General features: G+C 41.8%; 1 protein-coding gene across 1 annotated transcript; it reads right to left on the reverse strand.

The window, feature by feature from the left end:
* Positions 1-455: 455 nt before the first annotated feature.
* On the reverse strand, positions 456-8,356 carry LOC115329471. Its single transcript, XM_040208286.3, has 9 exons — positions 8,284-8,356; positions 6,965-7,156; positions 6,628-6,783; positions 5,738-5,884; positions 4,688-4,738; positions 4,424-4,492; positions 3,587-3,801; positions 2,050-2,209; positions 456-984 (listed from the first exon to the last, which is right to left on the reverse strand). The coding sequence occupies exons 2-9, from the start codon at positions 7,152-7,154 to the stop codon at positions 869-871; spliced, it is 1,104 nt and encodes a 367-aa protein (XP_040064220.1). The 5' UTR covers positions 7,155-7,156; positions 8,284-8,356; the 3' UTR covers positions 456-868.
* Between the last annotated feature and the right edge of the window lie 4,665 nt (positions 8,357-13,021).

Below are 13,021 nucleotides of genomic sequence, written 5' to 3' on the forward strand. Positions count from 1 at the left end.
AAAATATCACAATATACCAGGCATTTTAAAAGCAAAGTTGTACTCTGAAATGGCCTGCAAAAAAGTGATTTTATGTATCACATAGAAAATTTGTTGTTTACTGGTTAGATATTTCCATTAAAATTTACAAGTTTCAACTAAAAATGACATTTTCAAGGACTTGGCGGTAGCTCTCGTGAACAGCTAAAAAAAAATGGCCATGTTTGCTTACTTTTTACAGAAATGGCGCTACCAGTCCATTAAGTACTTAATGCATTGTTCTCACTTCATGTTTCAGAGGGAGATATTTGTCAGAATTAAGTTCTTAGCACGAGTTTTCAATTAGGTTAGACAGGCACACCAAGAACTTAATTCTGACAGGTATCTCCCGCAGGAACACAAAGTTAAGCGCCGTTCACGTCTTGCAAACGAGTAGGACGGAGAGACAAGACTGGTTTTTAAGCTTCTTGCGACGTCTTAGGATTAGCTCCGCAGCAGCGCACCCGGTCCTAAGACGTCGCAAAAAGCTTAAAAGCCAGTCTCGTCTCAAGTGTGTAAACGAGCCTTTAGAAACACGTGCGTGGCGCTTGTCGGACTGGTGATGCCTTCCCTGCAAAAGGCAAGCAACCAATGCCGTTGTTGGAACTGTTACCAACAAGTCATCAAGTTCTTGAAAAAGTAATGTTTTTAATTTTAAGTTCCTTGAAGTCAGACTTAAAACTTCAAATACAATTAAATAATTTGACCAGTAAACAACATATTTCAGAAAATTTCTCTCGATACATCAAATCGCTGATTTTTACAGGCCATTTTAGAGTTAAGCTTTCTTTTGAGACGCCCAGTATTTAAAAATGACCAGAACCTTGCCGTCGAATTAGCAGCCCCCCTCCTACTTTTCTGGCTGCCGTTTCTCCATCCGTTCCTTCGCATGGGCCAGCCATGACTTCAGCGCCTTCTCCACCTTGTATTCAGTTGCCCCAAGGCCCTTATTGGCGAGCAGACATTCTGGAACGATAAAGAATGCAAGTGTGTTCCAAAGCTGAAGTAGTGCATGGAACCTGAAGTCAGCTGTTTTCTGAAACAAGAATAAGTAACCAAATGCACAGTGTATTTTTCCAGGATTCAAAGCAACTTAACATTGGTTGGCACATTCCAATCATTAATTCTTACACTCCGTTTCATGCTTCAATGCAATGCTACTGGCACAAGCGTGTGGCTTCATCTAGCATCCCACTTATGCAAGGGTGCGCGCAAAAGCGAAGATCATGCCACACGCTTGCGCCAGTAGCCTTAACAGCGTTGCACATTAAGTATGAAATGGAGCATATGCAGCCACCAAGATAGGCAATAAAATTATTGTTTTATAAAGCTGCTTCTAGCAAACTTTGATGTCTAAAAACCAGTGGGCAAAAAAATTTGACAAGTCCTGAATCTTTATGATGTCAGTGCAACTCGGCTTTACTGCGAGCATGGGATCAAGAAATAATGTGCTGCTGCAGGTAGCTGGCGTATCTCGACGCCTGCTGCTGCAGCAGCCACCGACGGCTCCTTAGGTCGAGATGTTGTGACTATCAGGCTTCTTAGTTTTAATATTTTGAATTCCTGAAGGTTTGAGTGCACCACTCAATAGTGTGAAGTCAAATTCAGTCAACAAAGCCCAACAACTGTTATGGCATATATGGGCTGATCATGTTGAGATGCCACAGTTAAATGGAATGCTTAACATGTTAAATATTGATCATAACCAATTTTAGGTGCTAATTATCACATCACACTTATGCTTGCACATGGGCTGTGGGTAGTAGCATCACCCCAAAGAAATATTATGTTTTGTCAACTATGTAAAGTAAAGGAAAGTATGCAAGCTCACTAGTTCACAGTCCCTGCATAAATTTATAGGAAGAGTAAATGTTGATTGTGTTAAATTTTCCAGTTGATTAGCTTTTGCCGTCACAAATTTTCAGTACATTCAGCGCCCAAACTAGTATAGACTTGTTTGCAGTGTGCACCACCAAATTACTCTCTGTCGGGTGCAAGCCTCTATCGTGAGAAGTCAGCAAAGTTACATACCAAGCAGAACTGTCCAGCTCCGAAGGTTACAAAACTTCCTCTTCCCTTTGCCTCCTTGAAAGCTAAATTCAACCGCCACCTCATCTGACATTAGCTTATGAAGGACCCTTTGCAAGGCGTCATAGATGCTTTTTCCGTCACAGCCTTTCCAATGCATCTTCTGCAACAGAAAGTAAAAAAATAACTATTAGAATCCAGTGTCATGATTGTCACATGGCTGCTTGGATGAGATTTCTCAGTATAAAAATATGCAACTAGTAACACATAACATTTTCACCAGATATTTGCGCAGGATGTCCAAGAACAATGTTTACTTAAAATGGCCCGCACAAAGTCATCAACTTGACCTATCAAGTGGCTTTCAATGTACTAAAAGTTTAGGTCTTTACTCAGAACACAAAAGAAATAATAAATAAGAAACTGACTTTTTGTCAAAAGTAGGACACACACTGTCAGGAAGAGATGGAATGACGGCCATGTTTCAGTCAGTCACATGAATCAGTACCTTTTTAAAATCCACCACCCAGTTGCACCCCCCTGACAAGTCACAGCGCCACAGCTTACAAAACCAATCCATACTATTCTTCAAAACTACATTGAATCCACCCCTCTGCAGTAGCTCATGTTTGGGCTCAAGAAAGAGGTTTCACGGTGCAACCAAGTCTTCCACTCCACCAGGCAGCACTTTGTTGCTTCTGTCGTCCTGAGTATGGTTTTCTCACGCGTCCTTGTCTTCGTTGCCCAGGGCCTACACCACACTGCCCTGAAAGGCACTTTCACAGCTGTGCTAGAAGCAGCTGCACTGTCTCAAGATGTACTCGACAGTCTCTTTGTACCCGATCCAGAATCTACATGTTGGGTCTCCTCCGTCAAACAGACGATCATCTGCTTTTGCAGTGCGCAATAACACAAACAGATGCATTTCGTCTGTCCATTTACACAGCCTACACAGACGAATGCATTGCAGACCCATACAGAAATTGAGAGAAATCCGAGCTCTAAGCACTTGCTGATCTTGTAGTTTCTCGTGCTTATCTGCACTGGACAGACCATATCTGGGTAATGTTAAAAAACATAGCTGCTCATCTATCTCTTCTCAACAATGTGCTCCGTGCCATCGAGGAAGTCAGTTGCATCCTTCTTAGAATACACAGAAAGAATAAAACATATGAAGGACAAACACAGACGCACACAGTGTGCGTCTGTGTTCGTCATTCATGTGTTTTATTCTTTCTGTGTATTCTGTAGTTTTCAACGCGCTCTCCTACGTGTACATCCTTCTTATTTCCTTTGTACGAGTTGAGACTAAAAATTGTAATGCCTAAATATGGCCAGTAAAATATATTTGTGAAGACCTTATATATCATTGCTGAATTTCGTAGGCCATTTTAGTGTGAGCTCTTCTGGAGGACACGGGTTGTAATCAAAGCAAGCTGTTTGGTGTTGCAGATGGGCATACATTTGAATCTACAGGCATCTAAAAAAATCTAGCCCAAAAAAATCATGATGCAACTTAAAATGATAGGCACCAGCTCACCAGCTTTTTCTTCATTTCTTCGCTCTCCAACGAATTGTCGAAACTCAGAAAATCCTCAACCATGTTGAATGTGTCCAAGATGATGTCATCACTGGAGTCTTCGACATACTGAGCATTCTGGCTTAACTTTGCCACAATGAAGTCCAGTTGTTGAGACTGCTCCTCTTGTTTAGCTTTTACCATGTGCAACAAACGGAACAGTTCTTTCTGCATTCCTGCAAAATATACAAGGTATATATTGTTAATGCGTGTGTCATAACAAACATGTTTCAGGAAAGTGGTAAAGTAACTGAGAATAGGGTAAACTTGCTGATTTAGAAAACTTTCAATAATTCAGACTTGGCTCATTTAAGCTCATTAAAGCAACAATTATTTACCCAGAGAGATTGATCTAGCATATTAATGTTATGCATCTGGCATTTATCTGCAATGTAAGTATGAGACACAACTGCTTGATTAGAGAAACAGGCTTAAGCGCCGTGCACACTCTTGCGACTGAGTAAGACCGAGAGAGACCAGACCGGTTTTTCAGCCTCTTGCGACTTCTTAGGACAAGCTCCGCTGCAGCGGAGCTGGTCCTAAGAGATCGCAAGAGGCTTAAAAACCGGTCTCGTCTCTCTCAGTCGTACTCGGTTGCAAGAGTGTGACCGGGCCTTTAAAGTGAACTGTTAAATTACCCTATTTTAAAGAAAACACTTGCTATGGTAAATTTGTGAATACTCTGGAATAGCTTATTCATTTGGATCTGTTCATTATACTTGCTTTCCAATGTCAACAATTCAATCTAAGCTATGCACAACAGAAAAATAATACTATGGGAAACAGCAATGAACACACCTTGGTTGTCTGCAGCATGGTAACTTTGGTGCTTTTCTCCGTATGGGTGTCGCCTTTTGACATTGTGACCTGTGCGAGATTTTCAAATAGTGAATCTAGTACTGGTACTGGCACGGCCATATATGCAACATGAGGCAATATGATACACGAGTCTGAGCCTATGCTAGCTACATTTTTCAGTCTGCTAACGAGGCTACATGGTTAATTTAAGCATAATTATTTTAGTATTTCCGAAACTAAAAATAAGGTTCTTATATCTCTCACCTTTCACACCAACTCTAAAGTTTTCCTTGTGTGTCTTCTGAGATGAATGATCTGGAAGATCGCCAAAAACTTAAGAGCTTTAGTAAAAGAATGCTCAGCACACTAGGGACTGTTACCAATAATAAACTGCGAAGCCTGAGGAATTAACTGCAGTTCATGCAAGATGGTGTGTATTCACATGCGGCCCTGAAACTGTAGCACACAAGAGCAGAATAATAGGCACCATGAAATATATGCAATGTTTCCGTTGCTGGGTCACTCCGCTTTTTTGTACGAGTCTCGTGCTCATAATTTTAATAGCAACAGTATTTTTTTCAAAGCTTTATGCAGTAGGGCTGATGGTATTATAAATAATACAAATATAATTGTATTAAAAACAAAAGCCGAATATTGAATTGAATAATAAACTTATTTCACATGAGCTCAAATATTTACATAGTTGTGCAAGAAAAAGCAGCTGGTGTGTGCATTCTGTGGTCAACTTTTTCCATCGGGCCGTAACTAGAAAACTACTTTACACATTTATTTTTTGTAATAGTGTAAGCTTCTAAGGATGCTTCATCTATCACTCTGAAATGCACTTTGCAACAATATTTCAATTTGAAACGGGGATCGACAGATAATTCTTATCTGTCGATCGCAAAAGGCCTTTTTATCTGCGTGCTTTTGAGTATGCAGTATTCAGAATATACATATTTATTTATACTTTATTAGCTAGCCCATAGCAGAATGAGAAAACCAAAATGCATTTCGCATATTCCGAATCTAACAGGACAGGTCTTTCGGTCGCCTTTTGACGAATATGAAGTATACTCGAGTACCTGACTACTATATTAGCAGTTTGATTTGCAAATCAAACTGATATGAAGTCAATTAAACAACATAATAAAATACAATGTGCCTGATGACTGGAGCTAAAAAAATAGCCTTGTAGTGATATAACTCAATTGATTTGACAAATTCCGACAGCTAGGGGGTGCTAAAAGAAGTCATGGAGAAAAGCCTAAACTGTAAGGGAAAGAAAACCATACAGGCTCAACTGTAACTCACCTTGTTGCACTTGAGGGGGCTCATTGATGACCACAGGAGGGGTTGGTGGTGGTTCAAAAGAGCTTGCTCCCACTTCGTCCCACTCATCATCAGACTCTACCGCAGGTGGTAGTGGTTCCTTTCGTGGTTGCAAGTATCCGTGTGCCTCTGAAAAAAATTGTTTGGGAAATTACTGTAGACACACATGCTCAAAGCCAACATGAACACGAGGTCTACATCCGAATACAAGTTAAGGTCGCAAAAGATGCACCACCACGTGGTGATGGGGTGGGAAAGGGCTAGACCCTATAAAGGCGTGAGGAAGAAGCAAAAAAAGCTTTTTTGTTTAGCTGAACTTTATTTGACAGGTCTGAAGGAATATTGACGAAAGAAAGAGTAAAACACGCAGGACGACGAACATTTAGAAGAAATGTTTGTCATCCTGTGTGTTCTATTTCTCCTGCTGCAGTTAGCTCTACCAACATACTCTTCAGATAATTTAACAAAGAAATGACACGTAGTAAGGAAGATTCCCTCCTAGCAATATTCAGGTTGCAGAAGAGAATTTCAGTTATTAGGAATGAAACTGAAATTTCTCTCTATTCGGTCATTAGTCTGCACAAGAAAAAAGTGCAGAGTGGGTGACACTTATCCAATGACTCAAAGTCACCCCTTCCCCACTTTTTTTTCTTGTGCGGAGTAATGGCAAAATAGAGAGAAGTCTCGGTGTCGCTCGTAAGAACTAAAAAATTGTGACGCAAATATTGCAAATGGAAATTTCCAACAGAAACTAATTTTGAGACATGCCTATTCTACCCAGGCCATAAATGAAATATTTTTTTATGAGTAACATGATAATCGAACCGCTAGAACCATAAGCTGTGCAGAATATTCTGTAGACAATAGCTTACTGGAAGTTGAGGCACAGAAGCCAACCAGTACATCATCCTCATCAGTTTCATCTGTCTCCCATCGCATCGGCTTTTTTCGGCGTCTTTCTACGTCACTTTGCAAATCAGAGGTATCTTCGGCTCGCGGAAGTTTTCGTCTAGCCTTCTCGTAAGACTCTGCAAGTTCGAGAAAAAAAAAAAAAGGAACACGATACAAAATTTCACACGCTACACATTTTGGAACGATTAAATTCCATAAATAGAAAGAAAAAAGTTCATCAACTGCTGAACTTTTAAAACCAATTGATGTGCAATGAGTTCTGAAATGCAAGTTATGGGAATTCACTGCCATACTAACCAAACCAATCCATGGCAGTGCACTTTAGCCGCTCCCAGGAGTCTGGTGGTTGGTGCACGTTTTGCACCATTTGTTGCAACTTTCTCGGGTTCTTCTCTGGTGGCCAAGCGACATAGCCATCCTTATACCAGGACCTTGGAACAACTGCGACCTGATCATCATAATCGCTGAATTTCACGATTCCAAACATTCCTAAAAGTAAAACCAAGTACAGGCATTTGTTATTTTAAAAGAATGAAGACCTATGTATTACTCAGCTGCAATGGTTAGTAAATTTGCACTGCACACTAACATTCTCAATCTAAAATTGTTATTTTCCAGCCTTCAGCAGGTATCCTGAATTTAAAACTAATACTACTAATATTAGCTCAAAACAAACGTATCAAATGATAAGTTTGTTTGTTTGTTTTTGGCTATTTTTGGGCTATTTTTCTGGATCGACATTTGGCTATTTTTGGGCTATATCTCGTAGACGTTTGGCGGGTTGGAGTTCAAACACCTGGCAACCCTGTTATCTGCAAGTAGAGGCATTCTGGGAAAGTTGTCAAAGCTTGTAGATTGTCCACCAAACCAGCAGCCAGTCCAAAATGACAATAATGCCCGCCACCCAACTCCGTTATTGCTGGGCAGTTTCTTGGAGTATCAAGCAGAGTTTTAGCACAGCTTGGCAGGGACGAGAAGCAGGGATGGTTCTTCACCAATTTTAGGTCATTCAGAGCCTGATGGGAGATACTGTTCTTGATACTCCATCGCCTTAAGTCGTTTCTAAATTGGTCAACAGAATCGCTTTCTCCATCACTTGAAGGTTTCGGAATTTTCGCGCCCGCGGCACCTGCGGCTCCACTGTCGCCGTCATTACTGTGAACGGAAACATTAGAACCTCCAGTGTTTTCGATACTTCCAGAAAAGAGACTTCCCTCACTGGTGTTCAAGACTGTTTCCTGACTCTCTGCGTCACGTTCGGTGGCAGCAGAAAAACGTATGCCGGAGCTGGGTCCCTCACTGCCGGACGACCCGTCCGACTCGCCCGCTACCGCAGTCTCACAGTAAACTGCGGGGACGGAATCGCACACCAAATCGACGGCCGCGCCTGCCAACCGTAGACTCATTCGTACATTTTCACGTAGTTTCCGCCGAAACGTCCGGGACGTCTTGTGTTTAGGCATGACAGCGCGCGACCGCACCTGTGCCACAACCAAACACCGCGCCCGGATCACTCAAAACCGCGAGCAAGAACGATCACAGGGTTACGCACGAAGCGTTCATGAACAGTTTATCTGACACCGCGAAACTTATGAAGTAAGAAAAAGTGTGCTTACCTGTCACCCTTGCTCATTTCACGACGAAAACGAGTTTTTGTTTCTTTACGGAATCGCGCCAAATAGTCCAACCGTACAAACTGCGCACGCGCTAAGTTGCCTATAGCCGATACTAGTACCGCCAGAATTTCGTATTCGATTTGAAGCTTTATAATCATTAAATATGATATTAAAGTACATTTATAATAATAAGACAACAATTAAAATTATTTAATTATTTATATATATATATTTTTAAATTTTTGTGCATTTAGTTTCGTATTCTACTGGTTGAGTTTTCAACAGGAGAATTTCCCAAACTCTTCCCGCACAGGATATACTGGGGTGCAATCCGACGAATGTCCCCAGGACAATGGCCTTTAACATAATCTCCCACACATGTCCCTTGCAGGATATCCTGAGGATTGCAGTCCCAGGGATATCCCCAGAATTAGTTCCTCCCGGCCGGGACATCGGGATATTATGGGGATATCCTCAGGACTTTGTGTTCTGTCTGGGATATGTGTCGGGCTCAATCAGGGCGTAGAATAAAAATGAAGATGATTTAAGCCCTGGTTGATATCATGATTTACGTCGTGATTTAAACGAAGCTGTTTTACCATGGTAACTTAGATCAAACTTTTCACGCAAAAAAAACAATCCCAAAAATAGATTTGTATTTATCATTTTTCTATTTCTTGGTGCTCTCGTTCTATGTGCATTTGTTTTTATTTAAATTAACTAATCACCGAGTAAAACTATTTACATCAGGCTGAGCAGGAGCAGAAAGCAGTGAGCGTTGAGCTTTCTCTCTACCTTCCACCGTCCACTTGGTTCGTCAGTTACGTAAAGCAAATCAGAACAGGAAAGAAACGAAAAGTAACAGGGACGTAGCCAGAATTTTGTTTTGGGAGGGGCCCGCTCATGACAGAGGAGGTCCCGGCAAAATGGAAGATTTCAGGGGGGGGGGGGGGGGGGGGGGGCGCCCGGGCACCATGCCCCCCCCCCCCCCCCCCCCCCTGGCTACGTGCCTGGTCTTACTGCAAGTAAATCAAAACGTGAAAAAGTGAAAGAGAAAGCAAAGAAAGCTGTGTAACTAACTAAAAAATCAAGCTGGTTTTGTTCAAATTTGGTATGTTTACGTCGAGAAAACGTCGATTAAACTGCTTTAAATGGAGGGTAATTCTTTCTCCCACAATAATATCGGTGGTCTCACGCATCGGTCAATTAATTAATCTACCATGTTTAAAAAAAAACACCTCGTAATATTAGGGAGTTTTCGTAGACCGCGTTTCCCCCTCAGCGAAGCCCTCCGCAACGAAACAGCCGCTACTGCGCCTGCGCGCCGATAGCCTTGACTGTAAAGTCCCGGCTAGCCAGCGGGTTGTGGAGAGCTTTGCGGGACAGCGGAAACGATCTACGAAAACTCCCTAATATACTGTTTTCCTGCGTATAAACGCGCAAATTTAGAAAGGGTGTTTTTGACAAATTTGTTTATTGTGCTGATTATTTGTCCGACAAGTGCCGGCTATTAGAACTTGTTCCTTTCGTTCGTTTAGACTGATTTTCATAATGATAAGCAACATTCGAACAGAAATGGTGTTTAGACAGCGTCGTCGGCATCGCTTGTGCTGGGTCGATAAAATAAAACATGAAACGAAGTTACCCTTCACATAATATGCTCGTTCTTTGAACGCATTTTTAACAGGGCTGTGCGCCGATTAAAAATTTTAATCCGAAAGCCTAAATGTCTCATGGCGAGATGACGTCATCAATTTGAAGCGCGAAAACGGCTCCTAGTTTCCGCGATCCCAATAGGAGCGATTCGTTTTCGGATCCATTGGCTGGCGAGCGTCGACGGGGCTCCCATTGGCCGCTGCGCCATGGCCTCCGAGATCCCAAAGCGCGCGCGCGCGCTAGTATGCAGCAGACGACAAAGGGAGCGGACGAGCAGACGATAAAGGAAGCGGACTGCAGGCTTTCGCATTCACAACTCATAAAAAATGCTTAGGTGTACCTCGAGCTTTTTTAATCGACCATTTGTTTACCTTTAATCCCTTAATTAATCGGTGCATTCTGAAGGCTCCAAAACTGGTCAAATATTGCGAAATTATAAATTCAAGCAACGTGGAGCGATGCCAGAAGTATGCCCCGTTCACCAGTGCGAAGGAAACAGAAACATATACATCTTTCCACTGACGCCAAGTTGGCAGCAATTAAGATTTTCAAGTAACTGAACGTGTGAAATATGTCCTATTGGCAGGTATAATTATTTTGTTGATTACAATTAATTATAATAAACTTTTAAGAAGAAGAACAAACAGAAAGACAATCAGCTTTTCTATAAGCTTATTTAATCGTTCGGCGATTAGGTTCTTAACGTGGAGTTTAGCTGCGATCGGTTATACACTTGGTGGACGAGGAACACGATCAATCGGAGGGTTCATCGATTAATTTAACAGCCCTAATTTTAGATGAAAGGGGTGCAACGACGTGCTAAAAGGAACGAGTGCCTAACTATGCTGACTCCATTATTTTGGCAACCACCTGTGTGTTGTGGCTAAGAAAAACGGTGCTCGAGACGTGTATTTGAAGACTTTGTTCGTTGGCGCCTGGACATAGAGGGGTCAAACGTTCATCGAAGATGCATTTTAGTGGCGGATATTGTTTCGTGAAACTTCAAGATGTATATCCTGCGAAAAAAAAAAAAAAGAACAATAGAATAACATTTTTTACGATTTGAACGGCTGGCTCGGGAGTAGAGAACCCGAGTCGTCCGACAAGTAGCACTGGTTGCACAGTCGTTTATTATTATTTTTTTTCTTTCCAAAATCCTCCTTTGTTGTTAGCAATGTAGTTGAAAAAGGAAATAGAGACAATCCTGGTGTAGGCTCATCTCCTCTGCCCTCTTCTAAAAATTTACCTTTCCACTATCATTGACTGGTCAAGTGAGGTCAAGGTTTGGCCCGTAGTTTGGCCGACCATTCATCCGGTGAAAGTGAGAAAACCCAGGCAAGCTGGTGCACGAACTCCACAATGAGAAACCCAAGACTGGAAACTAATTGCGACGGCGTAGGTGCTTGTCCGTTCTTATATTAGTTCCAACAGTTTTCAAGTCTCAGGTTTGTCATTTGTGCAGTTTCGGTTTGTTACTTCCGTCTGCAATTAGTACCTTCCCGCCTCGCGGGCCTCGTTTGCTCCGACAACTGTACCAACTGAACGGCGGCCGCTCAAGCGGACGTGACTGGACTCCGATGGACGTCTGGCCAATCAGTCACACGTAGCAAGGCGCTCTGAACTCTGAACATTTGCTAAGAGCAGCTTGGCATCGAAATGAATGAGGGGGAGACACTCGAGGCTTGAGGGTACGCACGAACATCCGAGCTACCCAAGCATCGGGATTGTAGCGCCATCTTCCGAGAGGCGCAGCACGCACTCGGTCGAAAGCGGACGACGCCGTACTCTGCTTGCTGTAGCTATCGGAAGATGACACCACACGCCCGGCTTCGGGCAACCGGGTGGTTTGATTATTTGACCCAAAGGCCGACATTGCAAACATCAAGGATGTCCTCACTTTTCACAGAAATGGAGCTAGCTACACCTCTACATTTCATAAGGTGAAATCCACGACTGTAATACTCCTTTGGTGAAAATTAAGTCTTCTACGTCCAGATACCAATTTTTTCCGGCTCCTCCATTTATGCCATTCTGTACAGGATAGAAAACTCAGTAAAGTGGAGGCCACTTCTCAGGATATTATCTGAATTTTTTTTTACTACTATTATATCGTCCTCATGGAAATTGACGACCATGCTCCTTTTTAGCAGAGACAAAATAGCATTCAGATTAATGGACGTTGATTGCATGATTTTCTTTACGAAGTCGCTGCAATCCTCCTCTGCTGTGGCGTTCTGTTCAGTGTTGCACATGCAAAACGTAAAAACTAGCATTAAAAACTACACTGTACTCAATTGCAATGAGATCCAAATACACCAGGAGTCACAAGGTTTCTTTGATTTTGTGCAACTGCACCTAGGGAGATTTTTACATATGGAAATCGTGCAAGAAAAAAGTTATGTGTCCTCAAAAAATTCTGAAAAAATATATGTTGGTAAAAATAGTGACTAGAACAAAACTCCAAATTAGAACTACGGAAATTTTTTCGTTCTCGAGTTTTGGGCTTTGAAAGCGCAGAAGGTAGGGTAGATCTTGCCATTTTTGCAGTTTTCGCTTTAACCTTAACCCTTCTATATGAAGTCTTAAAGTAGTAAAAAAGTTATAAGTGTTATGAAAAATGAATCTACCGTGAAAACTACAAAAATGTCAAGACCTTCTGCCCTTTCAAAACCCGCCCCCCCCCCAAAAAAAAAAGTTTATTTCTAATTTGCAGTTTTGTTCAGTGTGTATTATGCACATGTGCCAAAATAAAAGACAATATGCCTCGCCCGTCCTCCGGTCTCGCAGAGGACGGGCGAGGCATATTGTGGGGTATGTAGTCTTACAGTCAAACTAACTTGATCATTAAAAGATTCCATGTTTGTTCTTATATCAGTAAACATCGGCAAATATACTTTAAAATTTGTGACAAGCTGTTTTATAAACTATCTTTTCTGAAAATTTTTAATTTTATTTGTAGATGGGGCAACACCACCCATTAAGTTAAACTTCATAGAATTTTGCCAAAGTTAACAGGGTTCGCCATATAAGTCAAACCCGAAGTTCAACAAAAGTTTGCGACGTCCCTAGCAGTACTCACAGG

This window comes from Ixodes scapularis, unplaced genomic scaffold, assembly GCF_016920785.2.
Source record: "Ixodes scapularis isolate PalLabHiFi unplaced genomic scaffold, ASM1692078v2 PGA_scaffold11__112_contigs__length_91849675, whole genome shotgun sequence".
Classification (NCBI taxonomy): Eukaryota; Metazoa; Arthropoda; class Arachnida; order Ixodida; family Ixodidae; genus Ixodes; species Ixodes scapularis.